A 27,764-nucleotide genomic window follows, 5' to 3' on the forward strand; every position below is an offset into this window, starting at 1 on the left:
CCGAGGACGTACAAGGGCTCACCGATCCGTGGCGGGGAATCCACGAACCCTCATTCGAACGTCGTGAGGCCGGACAAATCCCTGGGCCGCATCGGGAGGAGGAGGGAGCCCTGCTGCGTGGACCGTCACCCCCACCCCCACCCCCTTCTCCGGTCCGAGCTACGGCTCCAGCCATGGAGGTTCGGCGCAGACGCTGCTTTCCGAGGCCAAGCACGTGGACCGGGGCTTGCGGCTCGGGATAGGGTAAAGTGGGGCATGTCCCGGACAGCCGCAGAGGCTGCAGGCGCGTTGGGTCGCGCTGTCTTCTGGGGCTGGTAGTCCAAGTTCCCGGGAGGCCGCGGGGGTCTGTCCCTCGTCGGAACTACATTTCCCAGGAGGGGTAGCTCCTCGGCGCCCGCCCTCCACGCTGGGGCCCGATTTCCGGGGCGGTCGAGGGCGGGGCGAGCTGAGGCAGGCGCGGCTGGGCCGGCGGCGGCAGGGATGCAGCGCCCCGGGCCTTTCAGCACGCTCTACGGGCGGGTCCTGGCCCCACTGCCCGGGCGGGCCGGGGCCGGGGGCGGGGCCTCGTCGGGGGGCGGGGGGAGCTGGCGGGCGGGGGAACCGCACGTGCCGCCTCCCCAGCGCGAGCCCTCGGGCGGCGGGAGCAGACACTTAGTGGCCTCGGCCGCGGCCCCGGCGCGCGCCCCGCTCGCTCTCGCTCCCGCGCCCCCGCCCGTACCCACTGCCCGGACCATGTCCAAGACCGAGGAAGCCAAGCGTTTAGCCGGCCGCGCGGCCGTGGAGAACCACGTGAAGGTGAGGGGCTACCCCTGCACCGAGCCCGGCCCTCCTCCTCCGGGGAGCCCTCCCGATTCCACCCGGGGCGGGTCGAAGGCGCGCTGGGCAGCGCTGGGCCGAGACGAGTTCGAATTCCGCCCGGCGCGCGGACGAGTTCCGCCAACTTTCCTTCTCTCGGCCTCAGTTTCCCCTTCTGTAAAACGGGAGCGGGGAGGGTGGCTTGCGCTCTGCAGCCCCCGCGGGCCTTCCTGGCGTTGGCTAGTCCTAGAGTGGAAGCCCCCCAGGGCCCCTTCCCCGCCACGCCCGGCACCTGTGGAATCACTGGGGACCGGAGGAAAGTTGTGCTGGGCTCGGGACCCGCGCTGTGACTTGGGGGACCCCGGGCGCCCGCGAGGCGTGGCAGCCTGGACTAGGTGGCGGGACAGGGGCTGCTTCCCGGGAGTTTTGGGGAGTTGGGCACGTGAGTGGCTAGGGCCGGGGTCGCTGTGCGGAGCGCGCCCCCAGTCCCTCATAACTCGTGCCTTCCGAGCCTGGGCGGACGGGGGCGTTGGCGGAGCGGGGTCGAGGGACGGTCCAGCCGAGCGGCTCGCGCCGGGTCCGCGCTGCTCAGCCTGGATTTCCTCCCCTTCCCAACCCTCAAACGCTCCTTGGCTCCGCTGAGGAAGAAACTTGGGCGGAGTCCATTTCCCCCGCTAACATTTATGGGCTCCATTAATTAGCTCCATTATCCCTGCTGGAAGGAAGCCTGCTCGGATTTCCCAGCCCCGGGGAGCGCCCTGTGCCCTGGCCCTGCTGCCGCTCGGGCGTGGGACCCTCCGCGGGCTCCAAACTTTGGGAACCGGGGCTCCTGTGCCGGCGGCTGTGGGTCCTGCCTTTGGGGGCCCGGCCCGCGCCGCCTCGAGCCTCCTGGATGTCTGGAAGCCCCTCCCGTAGGATGAGGCTATCTCCTTTCCCCGGAAGGCCCCCTGCTGCCCCGGCCCGGTGGGACAGGACTTGGGGGGAGCGCGCCAGTCTCTGAGACCGTCTTGTGCCCTTTCGGGATTCGGAGGTACTGCTGGGGGCGCTCTGTGCTGGGGGGGCAGTCTGCCCGGGGTTTTCTTGGCAGAGGGGCTGGGGCTGCCCTCTCCTTGTCCAGCTCGTTTGGCAGATGAGGAAACTGAGGCAGACCTCCGGAAGCGACCTGCCCAGAGTCCCGGGGCAGGGAATGGGGAGGGCTCTGCTTGCTGGGCTGGGAGAGGCTCCCGCATAAGCTAGCTGAAATTCCCCTGGAGACTGGATGTGACAGGGTAGAGTGCTGGAGTCGGGAAGAGAGGCCCTGGCCGTGGGACCTGGGGTAAGTCACTTGTGTTTGCCTCAGTTCCCTCATCTGTAAAATGGAGCCAATGATTAAAGGACCCACCTTCCTGGATTGTTGGATCACTCAGTAGTTTCCTATAGAAAATTCTGTTAGCTCTGGTGGCCAAGGCTGTCTGATGCTGTTGGGGATCTGCTCCATGGTATTCTCCAGCCTTTCTCTGGACTAATGGTACGGCTTGAAGCTCACCTCTTTCCCCTGGCCCCTGCAGCTCTTCCCGGTTGGGCTGGGGTCCCCAGATCTCCTTTAGGTAGTTCCCAGATATTCAGGGGCTCCCCGCAGCCATTACAGTGTCATCTTGGGAATGAGAGCACCTAGACAGCCTCCTGGCCATCCCCTGGGACTCCTCTTCTGCTTGGACCCTGCCAGCATGGCCTTTGCCCTTGGTAAACATTTAATAAGGGTTCATTCATTCATTCCACACGGTGTGGATTCCCTCGGAGCATGTGGGCTCGTCGTGGGTTGGTCCCTTAGGTTCACTACGGGTTCAGCCCGGTCCTGACCTTGCCGGTCACCTCTGGCTTCCTCTTGCACCTGTGGCCACCGTGGGCATCCGTTGTCCTCTGATCCTCACCTCGTATTGTCAGGAGATGGTAGGTTTCCATAGCACATCATAAAGTAATACCCATTGCTCTAGGGCAGGGGTCCTCAAACTTTTTAAATAGGAGCCCAGTTCACTGTCCCTCAGACTGTTGGAGGGCCGGACTATAGTAAAAACAAAAACTTTGTTTTGTGGGCCTTTAAATAAAGAAACTTCCTAGCCCTGGGTGAGGGGGATAAACGTCCTCAGCTGCTGCATCTGCCCGTGGCCGTAGTTTGAGGACCCCTGCGTCTAGGGCCTATACCAGATTGTACGCTGGAACAGGGCTGACCATCCCTGAGCTGCATATCATTGCCTGAACAGCTGTTTTGTGGACGGGCCGAATTCTTTTGGGCATTTAAACACATTAGGAAGCGCTGATATATTTGCTGGCTTCTTAATGGTGCGATCCCAGTGGCCTCCATCATTTAGAGACCCTTATTCACGGTGTATACTATAGATTATAAAGGGATCTCCTCTTTTACTGATAAAGCCTCTTGCTTTTACTTTATGCTTTATTCCTCATCTAATATTAATCATCAGAGATCCAACCTAGATTTTCCTATAGAAAATTTCTTTGAATTTCCTCTTAAGTGAGGAAATTCCTTTCACCCAGAGGGGACACAGCCCCCTCTCTCAGCTGTTAATGTCTGAAGGATTTTACTCCATCCATGGGAGCCACCATGTTAAAAGAGAATCCTTCAAGGTATTTAGTTGTACCAAGTTAAATACTTTTTTTATGGTCAACAGATGATGACACTGAAATCTTTAATACTTTCTACAATTTTTTCTTTTTTTTTTTTTTTTTTTTGGTTAACTGTGATGGTAAAGATATGATCTACTATGGATCATAGCAGGTGAAAAAAATTTTTTAAAAATAATAACCCTAATCAAAGGTACCTTCAAGAGGTGTGTAAGATCATCCATATTATTCTGTTATATTTTTCACATGGGTCCCGTATCTGGACCTATGATTCTGTTGTCATAGGGAACTCCCAGGGCAGGAAATTACTTGAACATTTTATGTGAGCACCTTCTCTTCAAGGTTAAATGGTAGTCAGTATGGGTCAGAATAGGCCTTCCGTCCACCCTACCACAAAACTCTCCTGTGGGTTATTACTATTTTTCCCCCTCTGGGGTATAACAAGTCCTTGTATGTTTTTCCAAACATTTGGAGTCAGGTGCCTTGAGATTCCGTTCCTTAACATACTTAAAATTCCTGCCTCCATTGTGGGAACCCTCTGCGGGCTTGGTCTAGTCCAACTCCTTTTCCCATCTCTGTTTTCTTCAGTGACAATTCTGCTTTCTCCACAAACACATCTGGCCTCCAAATGTGGGAGCTGCCCTTGATGGAGAAAAGTTTGTTGTAAACATTTTGGCGGATTGTTTTCCATTTTTCTTCCAGTTGTCATCCAGTTTCGTAAGTTTGGGACAGCTTGGGTCTCCTGCCAAGCATTGGCCTTTCCTGCCACTATTTCTCGCTCTTTTATAATGTTTACAACTAGTATTTACAAGACTTTACAAGTTTAGGCTAATAATAGCCAACACTGATAGTGTGCTCGGGGCCACTTGGGTCTCACAGGGTCACACAGGACTCCGGTTCCCTCTAAGGCTCTCGCACTGAGTCCCTTCACCTCGAGGCAGTGATAGAGTCTTTGGAGTCTTGTCATTTTTTACTTGTGAGTCCTGTTTTCCATCCAGCTTCAGAAGGGTCTGTCAGCAACAAGTTCACAAGGTCCTTATGTGATGGAGTGCGCAGAGAGCCATCCCCAAGCGCGGCTTCTGTCACACATGGCGGTGGGACCCACCTGACCCCCCAGCCTTGGTGTTCTGGGCGGTGTCCACTAGGAGGGGGGGGCAGGGACCCCCACTGGTGGAAGGAATTTCCTCATTTAAGAGTTAAGAAATCACAGACTCAGCCCCCGTCTTCATCCCCTGCCTAAAGCAACCTGTAAAGTAGTTTCATCCCCATTTTGGGGGTGCAGAGCAAGGCCAAGGCCAGCAAAGGCCCTTCCTCAGCTTGGCACTAGTTAATACCAGCAAAGGCATTTGTTTCCAGCTCTCTGACTGCAGTGGTTTTTCTGACCCCTAACTGTCCCTTTAAGGAGAATACCAGTGAGGGTGTTTGCTGATAAGGCCGTGCTAGGAGGCTGTCGCAGGAACTAGGGGCATGTGTGGCCTCTCTCACCAGAGGGACGGTGCCATTATTTCACAGCCCTAGTCCCTTGCTTCATTGCCTTGTCACTTCCTCCATAAGTCTGTGGTCTTCAGCTCCCGGCTTTGGGGTGACGGTCTGAGCTTCCAGGACCCTTCCCTGCCCTGGGAGAGCAGCTTCTGAGGTGTAGGGTTTCCTTTGGCCCAGATCAGCTGTTGCTCTGTAACTGGACCAGGAGGGAGATCCAAGATCCTGGAGAGGAGATGAAGTTTCCACAGACGGAACTTCTTCCTTGGCAGGCGGACCTGAGAGCTCTAAGCCTGGGCCAGGAGGGCAGCGGAGCACTCTGTCCGAAGCTATCTGGGAGGTGGGGCCTGGGCCTACGAGTCACGGCTCGCTAGCTCCACGCACAGGTTGTCCTGCAGCCCAGCTCAAACTTTCTCAAATTGCTTGATGGCCCATTGTCGAGGGCCTCCACTTCAGAAGGTTCTTGCTTGTGTCTAGCAGGAATCACTCCTGTTAGAGAGTCTCAGAGGGTGGCGGATTTAGAGCAGGAAAGCGATGCCAATCCCATTTTACAGGAGGTCACACTGAGGCCTGGTGCTTTGCAGGGTCACACAGGCAGGGCCAAGGAGGGAGAGCAGGTTTCCTGCCTCCAGGCCCAACCTTCTTGCCTTTGCATCAAGTTTTAAGAGATGGGCCTTTATTTATGGAGCCCAGGAGTTCCAAAGCATTTTGACTGGTTCCCTGAGTCTTACTTTAATGTGATTGGGGGCTGGGGCTGGGGTGCAGTGGCCCAGGCTGAGGAGGAAGTGCTTGTGGGCCCTTCCGGGGTCTGTGGGGATTTGGGCCTATGGCCTTTGGGGCCCTGGGGACTCTTAGGACAGAGGTGTCAAACATGCCCGAGGCAGATGAAAATGTAATTAAGAAACAGTTAACAAATAATGCAATGGAGCTTAGATAATGGTGACTTGTGGTTTTCTAAGGCACTGGGTGCCCCACAGGGAGCCTTAAAGGCTTAGTGGCCCTGGGAACAGGGCCTTTATTTTCACATTAATTTACTGCATTTTTGAAATACTGTCTTACTTTCCATAAGATCATTCCTGGATGTTGTAATATTTTGCCTTATAACAGCAGGCAGACCCAAGGGACCGCATGCTTGATTCTGCCTCTGGCACTCCCCATCTCCTAGAACACGGAGAAGGATAAGGTACCAGCCTGTCCGAGGGCACGGCCCCGTCTGTGGTGCTTTCTCTGGCAAACGTAGGCCTGACATCCGGGGAAGCTTGCTATCTGAGAACTCTGGGCAAGGGAGATGGGCAGCCTTGGGAGAGGATGGCCGGCTTTCCCCGGCCGGAGAGCTGGAGGCGGTCTCGGGGGGCCCCTCGTCTGGGCCGAGATGGGTCACTGCGGTTCCCGGGCTGTTCATGTTCTCCCTTCCTTGTGCACTTGTACATGTCCGGGGAGGAAGCGCTAATCTGTTATTGTTGGTATGGGGACGGAGGAGCCTTGGGAAACGCGAGTTAGTGATGTCTGCTCTTCCTTACATTTGGCAGAATAACCAAGTGCTGGGCATTGGCAGCGGTTCTACCATCGTCCATGCCGTGCAGAGGATAGGTACGTCACGTCCCTTTCTCCCCTGCTGCCCCCTGCCCCGGGCACTTTCTCCGCTAATTATCCTGGTGGGAAGCTGGAGTGGGTGAGAGGTTTGTGGCCAGGCCAGGCCCGGCTGAGCCTGGGGAGAGGGTGGGAGCAGCCCTAGGCAGCCTGCAGGGCTCCTCTTCCTCCCCGACTCCGGCCGTTCTGTCTTATGGGGACAGCTCTGGCCTGTGTCAGCCTCTTAGAATGTGGGCTCCTTAGGGGCAAGGACCATGATTGCCAGTCTTTGTACCCCGGGAGCCCAGCAGGGTGGCCGGCACCTTGTTCTCTTGTTCTTGGAGGAGGAGGAGGAGGAGGAAGATTGGCTCCAGAGCCTGGAGCTGAAAGGGACCTTAGCAGCCTTCTCAGATCAGTCATCCTAAAGCACCTACTCTGTGCCACCTACTGTGCTGGGCTCCAGGGGTACACAGGAAGTGCTAGCTCATGAGGGAAGATGACACTGGAAAGGAAGCTGAAGAGGGTGGGAGGGAGGATGTATCCAAACAGGGCACATGAGGGGGGGCAGCCAGGTGGGAAGGAGAGGTTCTGAGCTGACCTCTCCCGAGCTGGAGATTTGGGGGTTCTTGGGCCCACCCTTGGGGGTGACAGTGGGGTCTAGTAGGAGAGGAGGTTTCTCCCTAAAGGGAACTTCCTGTGACAAGTCCCAGAGTGGCACAAACCAGTGAAAACAGAGGAAATCTCACTGTACGGACATTGTAGCACTCAAGGCAAGGGTGCTCTGACTAAGCAAGCACTGTGGTCGTTGGGGTCGTGGGGCGTGGGACAGACAGGGCAAAGCCAGGATTTCAGTGTGGGGTCTTGGGCCCCCAAGGCTCTTTGTGAAGCTGATGGACCTGCCCTCCTTTTACCTCGCTGGGCAGTCATACGTACTGACAGGCCCGGATAGAGTGGCTCTGAGCCAGCTGTGGCCCGTACATTTGGGCCTTGGCAGGTGGTGGAGGGCAGCCTGAGAGCCTTTGACCCTGTCTTCCCACGATCACCTGTTCAGGCTGGAAAGGGGAAGACTGGCCCTGCAAACGAAGCCACCCTTTCTCTGCTGGGCCCCAGTCCAGGTCCTAATTGTTCTTCCTCTTTGGCCTGGAGGCCACTCCCCAGATTCAGTTTGTTCAAGGCCCCAGGATCATTTCGCTTGGCTGGTGGCTCAGCAGGTTTCAGTAACCTGTTTTCCTTCATTAGTGATAAAGCACCAACCCAGTGGCTCTTCTGGGCTGCTGTAACCACCTCCCAGAGAGCTCCAAGGCCAAGGCCTAGGCCTCTGGTCATTGAAGGCCAATTGAGAGAGGTTCCTGTCAGCCTGTTGACAGCAGACATAGTCTCCTCAAATGGGCCACAGCTGTCTCCTGTGAGAACATTTGGACTTGGGTAACGACGATCAGAGGTGCCTGCAGTTTTAACTGGAAGGAATGTCTCCTGTGATGCTTTCTGTTCATCTTTGCAATAAAGATCCAAAGTGGGAGGAGGAGCTTAACCCTCTTGAATTTTGGGCCAGATCAATGGATTTTGAGCCTAATAGCCTAAAATGAAACCTCATGTGTTTAGTTTCCTTGGTGGAAGATCTGAATGACATCCTTCCCTTGTTATATACCAGCTGTGTCTATCCCAACCTCTTCATTGTCCAGAGATCCCGAGCTAAAGATGCATCAGCAGGACAGGTATTCCCTATTAGATCCTACACTTGATCTTAGCCAAAAGGCCGAGAAGCGATCCCCCTATTAGATCCAAAGAAACCGCAGGTCTGGACCCCACAAATCTCGAACATTTTTCACAAAAGTAGGGTCATTGCCCCACACAGAATCTGGAGTAGAAAAGGATCAGAAGGATCATTTAGTCCAATGCCCTCATCTTTTTCGACCAGGAAACTGCCTTTGCCAGATTAAACGACTTTGCTAATGTTGCCCACTATCATGGAGCAGAGTTGATTTTTGGATCCAAATCCTGACCCCAGATTAGTGTTCTTTCCCCTTCCCTTGACTCCCAAGCCTTCAGACTAGACTTGCCAGCAACAAGGAACATTTGTTTAGAATTTGTTTTGCCTTCTTCTTTCTTAATGACTTTCTGGATAAAAAATAGAAAAAGAAGGAATTCATTTTTTTTTTTTCCTCAGCTGAAAGAGTAAAACAAGAAAACCTGAATGTTGTCTGTATTCCTACGTCCTTTCAGGTACGTACTTGTTTCTGTGATTCTTCCGCACCTGGGGCTGCTCCCTTACTTTGGATTTTCATGGTTGCTCCTGTCAGCATTTGAATACTCTGGGTTGGAGTTTCCTTCATTTCAAACTCTGTTTCCATCCCTCTCTATTCAGTGGCTCTGCATTTTCCATCCAGTAAAACATAATTCACTTACCTTGGCCTTCAAGGCTAACTTAACTGGCTCAGGCCTCCCTCTGAAGTCACATTTATTTAAATGATGGCTGTGCCAGGTGGCGGAATACAAAGGTGGAGCTCGTTCTCTTGGGGGTGAGAGCGTATCGGCATGAGAATGAGGGGGGCTTCCTAAAAGAGGCATCGTCGCCTGAGTGGAGCAGAAGAGGGATGAGGGCTCTGGTGACCTCTTTTCTCTAGCTTTTTGCTCATCACTCCCCCCACTTTCTGGACCAGCCAGGTGAGCTTTCTTACTGTATTTCACACATGATCCTCCATGTTTCATCTCTGGGTCTTCGCATTGGTCGGGCCTCATGCTGACCCTCCTCCCCCTTTTTCCTAGAATCCCCTGTCTTTGTATGCCCCTCAGTGCACCCCAGCTCCTCGTGCTCTGGAGTAGCACAGAGTGAGGGCAGGGCATTCTGTGTCCCTGCACCTTCTCCCCGTAGGGTAACATAGACCCTGAAATGTTGGGTTTTGTTTCTGTAGCCCCAGCATCTAGCATATAGCCTCAGTAGATGCACTTCAGGCCCGTGGATGGTTTGTGCAGATGTGCAGAAGGGGAGGAACATCTCTGGCCCTAGACTTTTCCTTCCTCTTCACCCAGAGGGGGCTTTCCATTAGCCCAAGTTTGTGCTGCCTTTTCCTGCCTTTGCTCATCCAGTTGTATCTGCTTGGAATGCAGAGGAGACCCTGAGCTCCTGAGGCCACCTGGTCACTTTGGGGCCATGTGAGGTGCGAGGAAAGCCTCCCTTATTTTGAGTTAGAGCTGCCTCTTGTGGAGCTTCCACTGTCTAATTCTTGTGGAGGCCAGATATATTCTATATATTTCATTAGTTTAAAAAAATTTGAATTCCAAACTGTTCCTTCTGCACTCACCTACTCCTTGAGAAAGCATCTATATGATATTGATAGCCTATCATGACATAGTATTGTGACATAAAAACATTTTTTTTTGCTGAAGCAGTTGGAGTTAAGTGACTTGCCCAGGGTCACACAGCCAGGAAGTTAAGTGTCTGAGGTCAAATTTGAACTCGGGTCCTCCTGACTTCAGGTGCTCTATCCGCTGCGCCACCCAGCTGCCCCCACATAACAAGTCTTAAAAAGAAAAATAGCTGTACAATAAGTCCTGGGTATGTTGTTATCCCCATCAGGATGGTCCTGAGAATCAAAGGGAAAAAGGGATATTTCTTGGCTGTACAAATGTCAGCTGTCATCGACAACACCGGTTACAATAGCAATAGTGATGTTCAGGCACACTCTGGGGGAGCAAGCTGCCGGCCGCTCTCTAGCTAGCCCTCCAGCTCTGCCCCAGCTCTTTGTCCCCGGAGCAGAATTGCCCCTCCTGGCCTGCTCTCCTGCGCCAGGTCTCCTGGTTCCCCCTGTGCCCGTGACGAGTTCTGCTGAGCGTCCACATTCTTGCCGAACAGCGAGATGAATGAATGAGCGTTTATCCAGGGCTTTGAAGGCACGCCGCGCTCTGCTAGGTTCTGGTCCTCCACACAATAGCTTACTTTATAATGGGGAGCCAGCCCAGGGAAGGGAAGAGAAGAGACCGACACATTCCTCCCAGGCTTAATGGTCCCAAACTGGAAAGTTGGGGGGTGGAAGAGCGAGGGTGAGGGGAAGGCCGGGCAGGAGGTGGCCGGGGTCCACAGTTCAGGGCAGGTTACAGAGAGAAGGTGTAGGGAGCCTGGCAGGGCTCACCCCTTAGGGCGGCCTGGGCCTCCCTAGTCTGAACCAGGGCCTGTGGTGGTGGGATGAGCCTGTCCCTCCCTGTGCAGAAGGCTTCCGGCTTCAGGCCTCACAGGCTCCGTGGGTTGGTCCTTGGTGAGGGCCCCCTGCCGTCAGTCCCACTGCCTTGCCTATTGGCTGCAGGGCCTGGGATTTCGCTGCATTGGGGACCTCCGGCCGGCACAGTGCCCGGGCTCCTGCAGTCTTGTGCTCGGTCTGGGGCTGCCGCCTCCATCTCTGTTAGCGGGGCTTAGGGTCAGGGTGTAGCCTCGGAGCTTTCTTTTAGGCTCATGGATGGTGGTGAAGGGGCCCAGACCCTGTAGGTAATAAGAGGCAGGGCAGTGTTCAGACGCCACTGAGAGCAAGTCTCTTTCCCCTTTAGCTTGGCCACCTCATCTGGGGGAACCAGCCCGTGTGCCCCCAGGCCCGGGAGCTCCAAGCCGAGAGAGCCGTGGGCTCGCGCTGTGAGCCGAGAACAGTTTCTTTGTGACCACAGACGAGCAAGCTAATGATTAGCTCTTGTTTGCTCCACTCTTCCTATTTTTTTGGCAGCATTCCCACCTTTTTTATAGACAGAGCACAAGCTCCTGGGTGCTCTTGAATAGAGATTCGTGCCATACGTAGTTTCCGCATCAATACAGAGAAGGACTGGATGCTGTCTGAAGGGCCGGGACATTTGTGAAACGCTTACTGTGTGCGGGGCTTAGAGCTCCAGAGCCTGGGCTCCTCGGCACCCAGCCTTGTCCGGGCTGGTGGCATTCGGGAGCCGACCCCGTCTGAGCAGCGCAGACAAAGACGCTTTGTAAAGTCGGGGCAGCGGTCGGTGATGGGCAGCGTCTTCATGGCCGCCGGCCGCCCTGGGAGGGGTTTCCAGAACCTGTTTGCCAAGGCCTTTAGGGCTTGGTGATTTACTCTGCTGCTGCTAGTTCGGCCCCCGGATTTGGGGAGTTCCTGCCGAGTGGGTCGGTCAGTGAGCATCCGGCGCTGCTGGGGGTGGGGGCGCTCAGAGGCTCAGGTAGGACAGCCCCCGCCCTCGAGGAGTTTGCAATCTGCCTGGGGAGGCCCTGTGCACCTCGAGAGGGGAGGACAAAATGGAGACACGGGAAGGGGAGAGCTGTGGGAACCATGGGGGCCGGGCCATCTCACAGAGAGGGGGGTCTGAAGTGCAGAGTCAGAGGGAGCGTGCGCTGGGTCAGCCGGGATAATCCTGGTTCCTGATGGGGGGCTCTCTGATGGACAGCAGCTTCCCCCCGCCCCATCCCCAGAGGCTGGCTCCCTCACCAGAGGAGACCTGCATTTGAGTCAGTTTGGGAGCCTGTGCCAAATCAGAGCTTCAGAAACTGGGCAGGGAGACCCTGAGACTGGGGACTCAGGAGACCTGTGGGTGGTGACACCTTTTCTTCATTTGTGCAGGCCCGGCAACTCATCCTTCAGAACGGCTTACCTCTGAGCGACCTGGACCGACACCCAGAGGTGAGGAGGGGTCTCTCCTGGTCAGGAAAAGGGCAGCGGTGCTGACTGGGGGCCCTCGTGGCAGGGTGGGTTCCCCCCTTCTGCTGGATCTGCCCTGGAAGGGCACCCACTGCCGGCAGTCATGAGGCAGCTGTCTGTCAGACTGACCCTAAGATCTTATTTGGTCTGTTTGCCACTTTTGCCCATTAGCCTCTTCCACCTGGTCACGGGGCTGGAGGCTCCTTCTGGCCCAAGTTCCTTCTGCCCATCCTCATGTTGTGGACTCACGGTGACCCTGCTCAGCAACGTCCCCAAACTCAGTGCCCGGAGGCCTGAGAAGGGCAAAGGGCAGGGAGGCCATTCTCTATCTGCCTCTGGGGGCTGTGAGTCCTGTGCCTTTGCGGCTTCTCATGTGAATGACTGCCCAGAGAGCCTGCAGCCCCTTCGAAGCCCGGACGCTGCCTGTTGGGAGACAGTGGGGAGCCCGAGAGCACAGGGAGAAGTTTGCAGATGAGTGGCCCAGGGCTGGGGGGGACGACACAAGATGGCACCTAGATGGGAAGCGGGAGCCCTTGGGAAAAGTAGGGCAGGAGTGTGAAAGTGGCAGGCCTGCAGGGCCCAGGAAGAGCCAGAGCCTCTGGCTCGGGGACAGCTGGAGCTCGACGGGAGCTCTTCCATGGGGATGGCGTTCAGTTGGTGCCAGGGTTAGGTGAGGGGGATTGGACTGAGGGCAAGAGTCCTCCCCCCCTGAGCCTTGGAAGGTGACGAGGGCATCGCCCCTGTGTGTGCCCAGCTAGCCCTGGTGCCCTGCCTCAAAATGTCCCTGTCCGTGGTTCTGCCGGGAGGTCCTGGGCCGATGGCTGTGTCACTGCAGGGAGCGGTCCCGGGCAGACTGAGACCCGTTGGAGACCTTGGCCCAAAAGGCCCGGCTCTCCTGGTGCGTCCGGGCCACGTCTGACCGAGGCGGCTCCAGAGGGGAGAGGCCGGCAGCCTTGCCCAGCCCTCCCTCCCTCCCTGCAGTCCGATTCACTTGCATGTGAGTCCTTGGAGAGGGAAGGACAAACCACAGCCTGCTTACTGGAGTGGGCCCGGAGTCCTTGGTGGCAGCCCGGGAGCGCTCAGTCCTCTCTTTGTGGTGGCAGAGATTGGCAGGAAGGGGGGCAGGTTTTAGCTCCATGATAGGATCGACTTCCCTGAGGCTAGAAGTGTTTAAAGAACAGGCGTCTGGAGCCAGATCATCTCTTCCCATGCTGAGCGCCAGCAACGAGGTAGTTGTGAGAGCGTGACTTTTGGAGGGGAAAAGGGATGTCAGGTGTGGCCAAAACTCATGCTGGAATCACGCCTTGTGTTGTACTGGGCCCTCATCCGCGGGCCATCATTCACGAGTGCTCAGAAACGAGGCTCTTTGTGAGCCGATCTCGGCCTTCGTTTGTCTCTGATCTCCTGGGTTTCCCCCACAGCTTGACCTCGCTATCGATGGTGCTGACGAAGTGGATGCTGAGCTCAATCTCATCAAAGGCGGCGGGTGAGTGTTACGGGACAGGAACTCTTTCCAGACGGTTCTACAGATTTCTGCTCAGAATTCATCAGGACTGTAGTGAGTTCATCACAGAACTCGGTTAGGAGACAGGAGCTCCCTCCCTCCACCCTGGAGAAACTCTGGGCCCCCTGCCTTGTTCCAACTAACAGTTTCTAATCGCTGCCCCCAACGTAAATGCTTCAGAGCCTCTGCTGAGTGTCTCTGTTCCCAGACAGACAGCTCCTAAAACTCGTCTGCAGCCCCTCTTTTCCTCCATTTCAGCAATTCTGATGACCCCGTGAGTGACCCAGCTAGGGACTGGGTCAGTGCTCCTGCCTCTGCTGGCGAGGAGTGACCTAAACCGAGCCTGTGGCTTTTCTAGGAACTGCCGTCTCCTTACAGCCCATCTGCTGTTCCCTCTCTTCCCTCCCCCTGGAGGATGATTCCCTTCGTAGAACTTCCCTGTGCGAGTAAGACAGTGCCATGGTTCCAATTGCAATTCCTTGACCCTGAATAAAAGCCTGATTTGATTTTTATACAGGCCTCACATCCCCGGGGCTGAACTTGGCTTGCCACCCCCAGTTGAAGGCCCAGGAAAGTGCGCAGTCATCCTAGAGCCCAGCATTTGTGGGGCTTCTATGAAAAACAAACCACCTTTGTTCGAACAGGCCTCCCGAGCTCACTGATCCCTACTTCAGGGGACACAAGTTAGAGCAGGTTATAAACAAAAACAACCTCCTAGGTACCAATTAGGAACCTTTGTTTTTACACTGTCCTGTTTTGGTGAGCTTCTCATGCTCCCTGACTCCACCCATTGGGTTTTCCTGGGACTTAGTCACTGTCTTAACCCGTTCCTGACTCTCTCCTCTAACCTGTTTTTAGCCATTTTGTCTGGGAAAGTGCCAATTATATTCACACTGTATTGGGGATAAGGGCCTCTTATTTCTAACTCTGCCTCCCATTATTTGGATGATATTATCACCTAACTGGGCCTTTCTTATCTGCAAAATGAAGGGAGTTGGACTAAATAATTTCTAAGATTTCTTCCAGCTCTAATTTTCTCTGACTCTTCCCCTCCCTTCTCTCCAGCTCCCAGGCTCCCTGACTCTTCAGGTCCCAGCTGAATTCCCACCTTTTATGGAAGCCCATCCCAATCCCTCTCATCATCATCTTGATCATCATTATTTCCACCTTCACTCTGTTATTTCCTATTTTACCTGTCCAACTTGTTTGCACCTATTGCACATACATACTTGCTCAGTCTCCCCTATTATCATGGGAGACCCTCCAGGTGGGGACTGTTTACTTGCTTTATGTCCCCAGTACTTAGCCCACTGCCTGGCCCCGTAGTCAGGTGTCTCTTAACTGAAAACTCGTGATTCTAAATTGCTTGTGGTTTCTCCAGCCCACCTGCCGTGTCAGTCTTGGCGTTCCTGGGCCCTGCCTGGTAGCTGCTGCTCCCTTACAGTGGAGGGCTGGACCCCTCTGCTTTATTTAGTGCCCCCTCCCCGCCCCTGCTTGCACACCTTCCCTAACTAATGAGAAGACAGGCGTATGGAGGGATTTACTCTGGTCAGGGAGCTCTGCATGAAACTTGCCTTCAGGGTCACTTGGCTTTGATATTTCTCTCTCATACATACACACACGGTGAGGAGGCCTTGTTTCATTGTGCTTGTGATGTACATTGGCACCTGTATCCTCTGTTTCCAGTTTACTGATGACTAGTACATAGTAGGTGCTTTATTTGCTTTTTGATTGGCAATTATGTGACTTTGGGCAAGTTCTTCACCTTGGAATGACTGTGGTAGCCACATGACAAGGCTGGCCCAGGACCCAGAGAGATCCAAGTGCTTCACTAGCCTTTGGTGTAAGAGACACCAGTGCCCTAGCGTTACATGGAGGGAAGCTTGGGTTTCGATTGTTCCCCGACATATGAGCTGTTTGAATCCAGGCCATCTCCCCGTAAAGTGCGGAGAAAGTGTGGGACCTGGGAGTTCCTGTATTCATGGAATGGCAGATCTAGTCCTTCCCTATGCATGTAATTTTTTTGTGAAACACTTAGAATGGTTTCTGCATCTACATTTTACAAAAAAAAGCTTCTGGGTTTAGTAAGGGGCCCCCTAGTAACTCATCAGTAAGCATTTGTGAAGGACCTACTGTGAAGTACTGGGCTCAGCTCGGAATCGGGTACAGAGAACGAAGCAGTCCCCACTTCCGTTCTGAAGGGGAGACTTGGTGATGGGATCCATAGCAGAGGAATAAATGGATTTCCAACTCTCTGTGAATTTCATTGTCCTTGCCCATAGATCAGTCAAATCCCCTTGAAAAGCGTGCTGGGGGACATGGACCTATATCCCAGCTAATGTCTAAACTGAAAGGATAGATGAGCTTTGGGTGACCAGGAACCCTGGAATTCAGAGAGAGGGGCCTTAGTGGGAGGGAGGGTCATGTGTCCCTGGGTAGACGCTTCAGGGCACCTTGAAAAGCCATTCGAGCCTTTGAATGGGTCTCTGATTATTGTCAATGTAACTGGGGAAAAAAATCTTTCTGCAACAAGTTAGAACAAATTTATGAAATCCTAGAATAAAATTAGAAAGGACTTTTGCTACTCTCTAGCCAAGCCCCATTTTACAGTTGAGGAAACCACTGGAGAACCTAGTTACCTGCCCGCTGGGGAATAGGGAAGACCCTGTTATTTCCCTGAGTGGTCCTCTACAAGCGAGGTAACTCTTCTCTTACCCAGTCCTGCCCTTCTAAACTGATGTTTCTGTAAGAGCCAGGCCCCTCAGCAGAGCTTTGGGCCTTTGGAAACGGGTTTTGAGAAGCTCAGCATTCCGTTTCCCACGAAGGCTGGGGATTGGCTTGTGAGTGTCCCCAGACTGGATCCTAGCTCCTGTGCTCCACGTTCATTTGATTTTCCGATTCTTTTGTTTTGCTTCTTCCCGTTCCCAGAGGCTGTCTGACTCAGGAGAAAATCGTAGCCGGCTACGCCAAGTGTTTCATCGTGATCGCCGATTACAGGTAAGCCCAGGCCCCGGCTAAGGCTCTCCTCATGTTGTGGATAAGGAGACAAAGGCAAAGAGGCTGGAGGGTTTTCCTCAAAATTCCAGAGGAAGGAGGGGGGCCCAGAACAAATCCTCTCCCCTGGCGGTCAGTGCAGCCCATGAGCTCCCGGGGTGGGAGCGGGGAGGGAGGGAGATCTGCAGGCAGGAGGCGGCAAATGTCAGCCTCGTCTTGGGGTCCATCCCCGGAGGCTCCTTCCTGTTTCCTCGGCAGGCTGGCCGCTTGCCTCTGCGTCTCGAGAGCCCACATTTCTGGCCCTTGGGTTCCTACTGAGCATGTGGCTATTTGTCCTGGGAGGGGTCATCTTGGCTTTGTTGTCTGACCCGCTTCTGCAGGAAGGATTCCAAGAACCTCGGCGACCACTGGGTGAAAGGAATTCCCATTGAGGTCATCCCGATGGCCTATGTCCCCGTGACCAGGGCCCTGTCCCGCATGTTTGGCGGAGTGGCCGAGCTGCGGATGGCCGAGCGCAAGGCAGTAAGTGACCGGTGGTGTTTGTGGGATCAGTCGGTCGCTGACCGCCCTTCCCGTCCCTCCCCCTCCACTGACCGCCCTTCCCGTCCCTCCCCCTCCACTGACCGCCCTTCCCGTCCCTCCCCCTCTGCTGACCGCCCTTGCCGTCGCTCTCCCCCAGCTCAGAGCCCTTCCCGTCACTCTTTCTCCACTGGCCTGGCTGCTGGGGGGCCCCACGGCCCCTGTTCCCTCCCTTCTCGGGGGCCTCACTCACACAAACTCCTCTTCTTAGGGTCCCGTGGTGACGGATAATGGGAACTTTCTGCTGGACTGGAAGTTTGACCGCGTGCATAAGTGGAGTGAAGTGAACACAGCCATCAAGATGATCCCAGGTAACCGGAGGAAGCTCGCTGCCCGGCCTGGGGAGGGGGAGGGGAGCCCTGAGGCCCTGCTGTCCCGCCCCCCTCATTCACAGGCGCTCACTGAGCCCCTGCTCACCCCAAGGGGACTCGATGCCAGAATTTGGGCTTCCTTGGGGTGAGCGTTTGAGGCCCTAAGAATGTTGGGGGTGTAGAAGGGACTTTCTGGTGACTTTCTAGGAGTGTTGGAAATGCTTTATTCCCAGTCATTTAAAATAAGTGTGTGATCTTGTCCTACCCACCTCCCATCACTTGGATTAGAGGCAGGCCCTTGGGGGACCCTGCATTCTACCCGGACAGAGAAGGGGACTCACCGAGCGGCAGTGCCGGAGCGTTCCCAGGAGCAAGTCCCTGTGGCCGGCACTGCTGCCCAGGGCGCCATCACTGTGCCCTGCGCTTGTGGTGGGGCCTGCCTCGGAGGGAGGCACGTTGGAGTGTGTCATTGGAGGCAGCCTGGGGAGAAGGGGGGCGAGAGGCGGGAGCCGGCAGGCGATCTCCCCAGCTCTCGGAGGCTCGAGGTGCCGGGCTGCATGGGGGAGAGCACCCCGTCCCAAGGTCCAGTCCTCAGGGTGCCAGGGAGCCAGGTACCGAGCAGGGAAGCACTTAAACCTGCTCCCTCTTTCCCCAAAGGCCCTGGGCTGGGAGAAGGGGCTGCTGTTGCAGGTTATCCTGAAAGCCTTCCCTTGGGACTAGAGGGCCTCCCTCCTCTTCAGTTGTTGTGAATCTTTGGTTTTGATCACCTTCGTATTCCGGTGTTCCATCCCCCAAATTAGTCCTTAGAGTGGAGAATAAAAGGAGGCACAGTCCATCAAAGTAAATCATCACGGGGGCGAAGTTTCTGACTGGGCAGGTAGCACTCCACCCCCATAGCCCCCCATCTCTATCAAAGTCAGAGAATTGGGTCAGACTTACTCGCCTTCCTTTTACCCATCTGTCCTCAGCTCGGGACACCAAGGAGCCACAGAGGGCCCCCCAATGGGGGGGGGGGGCTCAGGGAAAGCCCAGAAACAGCCAACTCCAGGAAGGGCATCCTTCCCCCTTGGGCCGACTTCCTCCTGGTCTCCACCAGGGGGCAGCATTTCTCCTGCCCAGAGCCCTAGAGTTAGATGGGAGAGTTTGTGGCACTAGGGGTGGGGGGGGCTCATCTTACAGATGAGCAGCCTGAGGCTACGGGGGCCACTAGGGCTGTCGATGTACCACCGAAGGCACACTTTACCCCAGCAGGGATCGGTTCCCTCACTGGAACCTGGGTTCAGTTCTGGGTCCCCCATTTTGGGAGGACCTTGAGGTCTGAGTGCTGATTCCTGTCTGTACGTCTGTCTGCCTCTGCCCTGTTTTGGAGGGGAGGGGAACCCCCCAGCCAGCGGGGGTCAGAGGCGGTCCCTGGGCCAGGATGGCCCCTGCCTTTGGCCAGCAGCTCTACAGACCTGGACAGTCTTTCCTCCCTTTTACTCCCTTTTGCTGTTTCTGTTGGGGAAGAAAAGCTGCTCCCTGATATCATGGCATGGAGGGGATCAGTCCACAAGCATTTACTCCTGGGCCCTGGCCTTGGGGATGCAGATGTCTGAGCACGGCGTCCAGACTCTGCTGGCCGGAAGGGTCTCTGAAGCCCTCTAGGGTCTGTCCCTTGCAAGGGCCAGGAGATGGCCCCGGGGCACAATACCACCGGCCGGCTCAGACTGTCAGAGAGTCTGTCCCAGCATGACTTCCTGGCAGCTGCCTCCTGCTGGTTCTAGTCCTGCTTCTAAGGGCCCAGTGGGGCAGGGGGGTCGGGCAGGTGTAGACAGAATCCTATCTCGGGAAGGCTCTGTTCCTTCCCCCCACTCACATCCCTGGCTTCTGTATTCAGTTCTGGGTGAGCCCCCCTCAGGGGAGTTTGGTGCCTGCAGAGACCCGGATGAGAAGGTCCTGGGCCCCGGGGAGGATGGGCTGGGAGCTAGGGCTGGGGGAAGACAGCTTCCTTCTTTGAGCACTAGAGGGGCTGTTAGTCTGTGGGAGATGGGTGGGTTCTTTCTCTCTGGGACTCCCTCCGCCTTCTCCCCAGGACAGCTGCTAGCAGTGGAGGCTCGATGTTGGGGAAAGAGCTGTGTAGACCGGGATGGTCAGTTGGGGAGGTGAGGGCTCTCCTTCCCGAGAGACCGAGTCAGGTGTGAGGGGCTAGAATCGGGGCTCCCTTGCGTTGGGCTCGCCTTTGTTGTCCCAGAGGGGCATTTAGCCATGGGCCCCTTCAGCTGTCGGCCCAGGTGAGATGTGGAACTTGCCCGGGCTCATGACGGCTCCTTGGAGCCTTAATAGTGGCCTTTGTCTGCACTCAGAAGTCGTGACTTAGCTCTTCCTCGTTCCTTGCAGGGGTTGTGGACACCGGTCTCTTTATCAACATGGCTGAAAGAGTCTACTTTGGCATGGAAGATGGCTCCGTCAGCATCAGGGAGAGGCCGGCTCACTGACCGAGGCCCCTGCCGGTCACTGGGGCAGAGGAGCCTTAATGTACTTGCCCCAGGATGGCCGGTCAGAGCGTGGGGGTCTCCTGAAATGTTGCTGAATGCCCCTCTTGTTGTGTTTTTTTTTTTAAAGGAAACAGAAAAGCATATATATTTTTTCTATCTAAAAACTCACTTTTTTAAAGGAAAAAAAACTTGATTTCATGTTTTATATGAAATATCAAAAAAAGAGAAAAAAGACAGTTTTTTTGAATCCTTGACTTGAGGTGGCTGGTTTCTTATTAAGTTTCTGAGTGTTTGGTTTTCCGGGAATCCCCAAATGTCAGCCACTGTGCCAGCCCGGTCTCTGAGGGGTTATAGATGCCTTACTGGAACCATTGGCCAGCCGTGCGCCTTAGTTCTCCCTTTGATGGTTTGTTTTGCGTTTACGTTTTAATAGCTCCTACTTCGTAGTCACACTTTAAGATGCTGAACCGAGCAGTGACCTTCATGGACCTGCCATCTCGACCTCAGTCCCATCACCCCTTGGCCAAGTTTGGGCCACTCACCCAAAATGGGGAGCCCGATGCTGCTGGGAAGCACCTCCCTGTGGGGTGAGGGGGGTTCTTTTGCTGTCCACCTGGTTTGAATCCTTTGTTTGCCATGTTTGCTCTAAGGTGTATCGCTCACCCAGGTGGGCATCGGGTGCGTTCTGTGGGTGTTGGAATAAAATGGCTCAGTGCCACGTGAGGCTGCTGCTGCGTGCTGGCTTTTCTTGTCACCCTCCAGCACAGAAGACAGGCTAGAGGCAGCAGGGCCAAGTCCTGTCTCTGCTCTGAGTGAGAGGGGAGTGACCTGCCCCTCGGGTCCACTCCCTGTCCCCTGTGCTGGCTGCCTCGGAGGGCGGCCTTCCCAGAACAAAGCTCCCTGCAGCACTCTGGAAGGACCGAGGTACGGGAGGGACCCTGGCTGCAGAGCTGCATCCTTCTGGGATGTGAAAGGTACTGACCTTTTAACAGAAACTGGTTGTAACAAGACCTTCCCTTCCCTTGGGACTTGGGGAGCAATGGAAGTTCCTAACCTCATTGTAGCCGGAGGTTCCCATCTATAGGAATCCTTGTCCGGGGATGCTTAGGTCAAACAGCCAGATATTCTTCTCCCATCTCCCCTTCCTGTTCCTACCTCAAGTACAGGGATTTTGTGGGCGTGTGTGTGTGTGTGTGTGTGTGTGTGTGTGTGTGTGTGTAGAATATATATGTTCATATACATATATGAAGAATATATATGTTCTCTCTCGGAGAGAGAGTTTATGTCTTACAGTCATTTCTGCACAAACTACATCCTCTATCTTGCCTTTTTTTCCTCCCCTGAGGCGATCGGGGGTAAGTGACTTTCCCAGGGTCACACAGCCAGGAAGTGTTAAGTGTTTGAGGCCAGATTTGAGCTCAGGTCCTCCTGACTAAAGGGCTCGTGCTCTATCCACTGCACCACCCAGCCACCTCCTAGCCTTTTCTTTATAACAATACCATCCAAAACAACAACCATATTATGAGCATAGGTGAGGTTTTTCACTCATTTTCTCCCATTTCTTCAAAAGGATCAACCAATGTGCAGTTAGTTCTCAAGCATCTGTTAAGTGCCAGATAACGAACTGTGAAAATCCTCTCAGGAGCTTACTTCACAAACTTGTATTTTTAAAAAAACATTTTGATATTTAAATATAATTTACTCCCTTTGTAATCAATGCTGGATATTTTGTACATTTAAGAGCCTCACTCTGAGCAAGGGTGCGTGGGCAGATCATCAGAGGGGTGTTTGGCTGGCGAAGGTGATGGAGGGCCTTGTTCTCAAGTGCCACGTTCCTCTGAGGGTTGCCGGGTGCCCCTCCCTGTGGACTTGCTCTGCAGCAGTACCGAGCACCTCCATGTCTGCCTTGTCCACGCTCTTCCTGGAGAAAGGCTCATGTGACTTGTTGGGCCCCTTCTCTGGTTTCTCTGGGTAAAGAGGAAGAATTAGAAGGCTCGGCTGCCCAGAAGGGAAATGGCCCTGAGACAGCCTGGCAGAGGGGGAGAGGGAGGGATGAAAGGCCGGGGGGAAGAAGAATGAAGCCATGGAGATGCATTTGTCACAGGCTGAGCTGGTGAGGCAGGAGCCCTGTGGAGAGGGGAGCCACCAAGCTGGTGGGTGGCCCCTTTCTGTGGCAGTGCCAGTGCTCCCAGAGGCATAGACTGGACCCACTGTATATACTGGAGCAGATGGCAAGATGACCAGGGGAGGGCCCCTTGGGGCCACCAGCACCAAGTGGGGCAGGAAGATCTCAGTCTGAAGGCCTTAGCTGGGAGGGTTCCAGTCTCCAGGGTCTCGTGGGCCTGGAGGGTGCAGGCCCTGGGTGGGGATCGGGGAGCTGAAAGTTTGCTCCTTAAAGACCCTGGGCATATATGTCCATCTCCTAAGTGGGACTCGTGTCCCTGCAGAATCATTGGGGGAAAGTACCGGGATAGATTCTGAAACTTCCAGGCAAGTCATGGTCAGCAGGGACTTTACATCAAGTCTGGGAATTAGTGTGAGCATTGTTGCCATTTTATAGGTGGGGAAACAGTCTCAGAGAGGTCAAGGGACATTTGTGGGTGACAGGTACAGCACCCTACCAGGGCAGCGTCCTGACCCCCCTTGCTGTAACCTGAGATTTTTCCATTCTTCTGGGCTTCAGTTTTCTACCTGTAACAGGAAGGGGTTGGACTGGCCTGCCTTGGGTCATGGACCTCTGACAGTCTGGTGGAACCTGTGGACCCCTGCTCAGAACTAGTACAAAATAAAGTACATAAGATAATATGGGAAGCTTACTAAAATTATTACCAAAATTTTAAGCCTTTCATGGGTCACTTGGAATCTCCCATGGACACTGGGGCTAAATGGTCTCATCTGAGGTAAATTCCTGGACATTCTGTGATAATTAACGGCCTCTGACCTTGTCCCAGAGACGGGGCCCCTGGAAAGGTGCCTTTGGAGACAGGCTCTGGTTTCAGATCCTGATTCTAGCACTGTCTGGCTGTGTGAGCGTGGGCCACTCTCCTCTGTCAGGCTGGGCCAGCTTGCCTCTACCCTCCCTGCTTGCTCTGAACCTCTGCCTGGGTTAGGAGAGTCCCTCCCTTCTGTGGCAACGGACTCGTCATTGTTAGGCTGACTTGGGCTCCCAGACCGCCGCTTGTCTGAAGTTCTGATTCCCCTGTTTGCAGTAAACAACTAGTGTTTCCTGCAAAAGATGGCAGATTGAGCCTTCATCCGGACGTCTGAGGTGTCGCATGTAAATCATCGGGGGCTCTGAGCCTTGGCACAGGGGGCTGAGCTGTAGTTCCTCTGCTGTTGCTGAGGTTTTCCTCTGGGGACCCGAGAGCACCCGGACCCACACACGAGCAATCCCAATCGTGTACAAGCTCAGACACATCCACACATGGATGTACTCACATCCAACACCCCATCGCCGCCGCATCGGCGCCTTTTTTAGAAGCAGCACCTTTGTACCCGGGCTTGAGGGCTTCTGTGCCCTTTGAAGTCAATAGTGAACGGGATCTAGAAGGGACCTTCCGGGAGTCGTCTGTAGGGGAGGCTGTGACAGGTCCAGTCCCTGATTCTGCACTTGGGTCCCTTTCTTAATGCTGCCGTGTAGGGACTGAGAGGGAGCCCATTCACCATCACAATCGAGGACTAGTAGGGCTGCAAAGTTGCCGAGCTCATCTCGGGCAACCCTTGGTGTTCTGGGGCAGGAAACGGGCTCCACTGACCTGCAAGGCCCTAGGTAAAGTACAGCGTCCCGGAGCAGAAAGAGCCCTTTACCTGAGGTCAGAGGGCCTATGGTCGGGGGGATGGAAGCATCCCACCTGAGTTCTCATATATGTTTGTACACATGTGCGTGCTGGGGTGCAAGCACCTGGATATGGGTATGTAGTATGTGCAGTCTGTACATGGGTGTTTGTGTGCATAGAATGTACATCCACTGTCAAGACACTGCAAACCCCCTCGTGTCACCCTCGACTCTTGTGTTGAGCGACATTGATATCTATATTTCAGTATTCTTTATATAGATCCTGACTTAAGAGTCACAATGCTTGCGTTTAAATTTAAAGTAGTGTTACTTTTACGAAAACTCACAACCACTTCTAATATTGCTGACAATGTGCATGTCATCATTTAATGGAGTGCTGTAATGAGAGAACAGTGAGATTTTTGATTAAGGGTGCTGAGTTCTGAGGTGACACAAGGAATACCTTCAGCATATAAAAACAAACAAAAAAACCCAACAAAAACAGCTTATCATCCGGGTACAAGGAATAATCACTTACTTCCTCTACTTATTTGCTGAAATACAACTCAGCTCTTCATTGGTCTAACCTAACCCTATGTTCTTCCCACAACCGAAGGTACTTCTACAGGGTACATTTCATGCTGTTTTCCAGGGAAACTCTTTGTACTAATTATTTTTGTAAAAAAAAAAGAATAATAAAAATTTAAAAACCCTATTTATAAAAAAGAGCAATAATGCTTTTGTTAACTCCTTTTGGCAGCAGCTAGGTCCCTTTTTATATTTTTATGTGGTATATTCACAATGTTAAGAACTGGCTTTGAGATCATTTGACCCAATTGCCTCATTTTGTAGAGGAGGAGACCAGGACTCTGAGAGGGTGTGTAATTAAGGGCAAGGGTTAAAGCTAATAGCTAAACCTACATGCTCTGGCTCCCAAGTGCCTTGTGACCCACCATCCCCTCCGAAGTCAGAGCTCCTGTGTCTCAGAGTAGAGATGGAGTGTGGAATCATGGAAATAACGGCTTTGGAGTCAGGACTCATAAGTAACTTTCTCTCAATCTGTAAGTTAGGGCAGCTGGGTGGCTCAGTGGATAGAGCACCACCCTACCTGGTGAGGACTTGAGTTCAAATGTGACCTAAGATATTTACTAGCTGTGCAAAGAGATGATGACTTGCATTGGTAGAGGGAGTTTTCTCACCTGGGAGTTCCTTATACTAAAAAAATCACAGGTCTAATCCCTATTATTCTCATTTTATGGATTAGGAAACTGAGTCAGACAAAGTGGCTTGGCCACAGCCACAGGGCTAAAAACCGGCAGAGCCAGAATTTCCTGGGCAGGAGCAACGTTGTAAATTAAATCAGTGAGATGTCGAGAGTTTCTAGGGCATGATGGCCCATCCAGTCTGGCAAGAGTCTACGGCGTTCCCATCAGGCAGCTCAGAAATCAGACGGGAAAAGCAGGGCCTATCAGACTGTGGGAGGCTTTTCTTTTGGCCCAAGGGAGGAGATTGCTTTCCTTAACCCCATTCCTTGGCCACAGAGTGAGCACAAAGTTAATCTGCCCCAGTGCTTGGAAGGCCAAGGGAGCTAGGAAAGTGACAGGCTGTCCCTCTTGTCCCAGCCTTTGCCTCAGGTTTGTGGGCCCCCCCGGGGGCAGGGAGACCCTCTGAGGCTCAGGAGGGCCTGACCTCCAGTCTAGAAGCGCTCTGCAGCCGACCTTTGCCGTGTCAGGGCCCTCGGAGGAGCTTCCCTTCCCGGCTTGCCCAAGAGCTGAAGCAGCTGAACTGGGCATTGCGTCAGCCTTCACCCTCCACTGACTTCATCTTTAGGCCTGATCAGATGTTTTTAACTTGTACTGGGGCCTTAAAGAAAAAAATAGTTCTTCTGGGTTGGCTGCAGGGCAACAAAACACTCTGATATAGCCCAGCTTCAAATGGGTGCTTGTTGACTGGGCTTATGGGAGATAAACATCCACTCCAACAGCCCATTGTTGAGAGGATGTAAGTTCATGGGGGTGATGGGCTCAGAGGGCCAGGAGGCCTTGGCTGCAGGTGCAGAGGAAGGAGGGCCTTCGCAGGGGACGGAGAGAGCCACCGAGACCCATTTCCAGGAAGGGCCAGGCAGGACGGCTGGGAAGCCAAAGCCAGAGGAGACAGCTCCCGGAGCCCAGGGGCAGTCAGCAGCTTCCGTGATAACTAAATTCACATTGTCTGGGGAAGGAGGAGATATGGGTGTCTCAGACTGAACTTGTGCACTCAAAGGATCCTAAACCTAGAGCTGTCAGAAGTCTAAGCCCTGCATTTTACAGCTGAAGAAACTGAGGCAAAATGATGAAGGAACTTGCTTCCCATCACACAAGTCCTAAGTATTGGAGAGATTTGAATCCAGATCCTCTTACTCTAGTAGAGATTGCTGCTTTTTCCACCTTGGAATAACTCAGCTCATTCTCAAGGCCTTAGAAGTAATTTGTATTTAAAGGTGTGCACATGCATGTATGTATACATGTATGTACACACATAAAGACACTATATATACATACATACACACGTTATATATTGAAGCTTTTTAATTTTTATATCAGTTACTGAAAATCATGCTCCCCTCCCCAAACTTGAACTCTCTCTTATAACAAAGAAAAGGACTGAAAAAATATCCAATACAGTGATCATATTTGACAATGTCAGGCATATTTAGCCCCAGAATCCCCCTCCTCCTCTGCTGAGAGGAAGATGGAGTAAAGAGGGGTGTTTCATCAATTTTATTTGCTCTGGGATCATTAATAATTTTTCATTTATTAAGAGCTTGGCTTCCTATAAATGATCTTTTCATTTTCACTGCTATAATCACTGTGTACTGTCGTCTCAGTTCCATTATTTCACTCTGCATCAGTTCAAATAACTGAACCTTCCCATGTTTCTATGAATTCCTTGCATGTACGTAAAAGCCATTTAAAAAACAAAAAGTATTCTGCTAGCACCAGCCCTGAAGTCAGGAGGACCCAAGTTCAAATCTGGCCTCAGACACTTAACACTTCCTGGCTGTGTGACCCTGGACAAGTCACTTAACCTTAATTGCCTTAGGGGGGGAAAAAAAAAGAAAAGCATTTTGCTTTTACATCACCTCCATTTCCTATGCTATTACTCTGAGTTCCCTCCCTGAGAACCATTCCTTATAATGCAGAGGAAGAAAATCTATTCAGAGTAGCCAAGATCTCAGAAATGTCTGACATTATATATACAGAATTACATCTATATCTATATCTATATGAAATTATATAATATATATTATATGTTTCATGCCCAAAGTCCTTCACCTTTGCAAAGAAGCTGAGGGAAATTTTCTCCCATCCATCCTTTGGGACTAAGCTTGGTCATTATTATTTTATAGCATTCAGTTTTTATTCTTTTGTTATTTTATTGTTGTAATTAGTATGTGTGTGTGTGTATTTCTTTCTTTCTATCTATCTACCTATTTATTCATTCATTCATTTATTTATCTTTATTCATTTATCTATCCATACATTTATTTGTTTATTTTGCTCTTTTCTATTCATAGCTTTTTAAGCCATTTCCTAGTTGACGGATGGGCTTCTATTTTTGTTAGAAATGATATGAGAATCTGGAGAATAACAAAATTGGAACTGACTTCAGAGGTTCTGAAGGCTCCATGCTCAATCTCACTGGACCTACACTAGTCAGGTCTCCGCTGTGTGCCAGGTGAAGCCCGTCCCTTCTCCAAGGGACGCCTTATCCATGAAAGGTCCCTCCTAACTCTCCCCAGCTTTAGATCAGACTGGCTTTCGGCCTAGTAGGGGAGGTGTGATAGGACAGAGGCCAACCAAGCATTCGAACACATTAAGCATTTTAACAAGTGTTTGTTGAATTTTTAAAAAGGAATAATTCCAAGTAAGTGTAGAACCAATGAGTAAACAAAGGATGGTGTAACAGCTGAAGAGGAAAAAGTCACTTGCAGCCAGAGGACCAGGGAGAACTCCCCCAGTGGGAGACAGAGTGAAG

At 53.1% G+C, this 27,764-nt stretch overlaps 1 protein-coding gene across 1 annotated transcript; it reads left to right on the top strand.

Annotated features, from left to right (window-relative positions):
- The first annotated feature begins 465 nt into the window (after positions 1 to 465).
- On the top strand, positions 466 to 20,700 carry RPIA (ribose 5-phosphate isomerase A). The gene is made up of 9 exons (XM_051974417.1): positions 466 to 795; positions 6,423 to 6,483; positions 8,630 to 8,685; positions 12,033 to 12,092; positions 13,532 to 13,596; positions 16,543 to 16,611; positions 16,989 to 17,130; positions 17,399 to 17,498; positions 19,875 to 20,700. The coding sequence occupies exons 1-9, from the start codon at positions 481 to 483 to the stop codon at positions 19,970 to 19,972; spliced, it is 966 nt and encodes a 321-aa protein (XP_051830377.1). The 5' UTR covers positions 466 to 480; the 3' UTR covers positions 19,973 to 20,700.
- The last annotated feature ends 7,064 nt before the right edge of the window (positions 20,701 to 27,764 follow it).

Source organism: Antechinus flavipes, chromosome 2 (genome assembly GCF_016432865.1).
Source record: "Antechinus flavipes isolate AdamAnt ecotype Samford, QLD, Australia chromosome 2, AdamAnt_v2, whole genome shotgun sequence".
Taxonomy (NCBI): domain Eukaryota; kingdom Metazoa; phylum Chordata; class Mammalia; order Dasyuromorphia; family Dasyuridae; genus Antechinus; species Antechinus flavipes.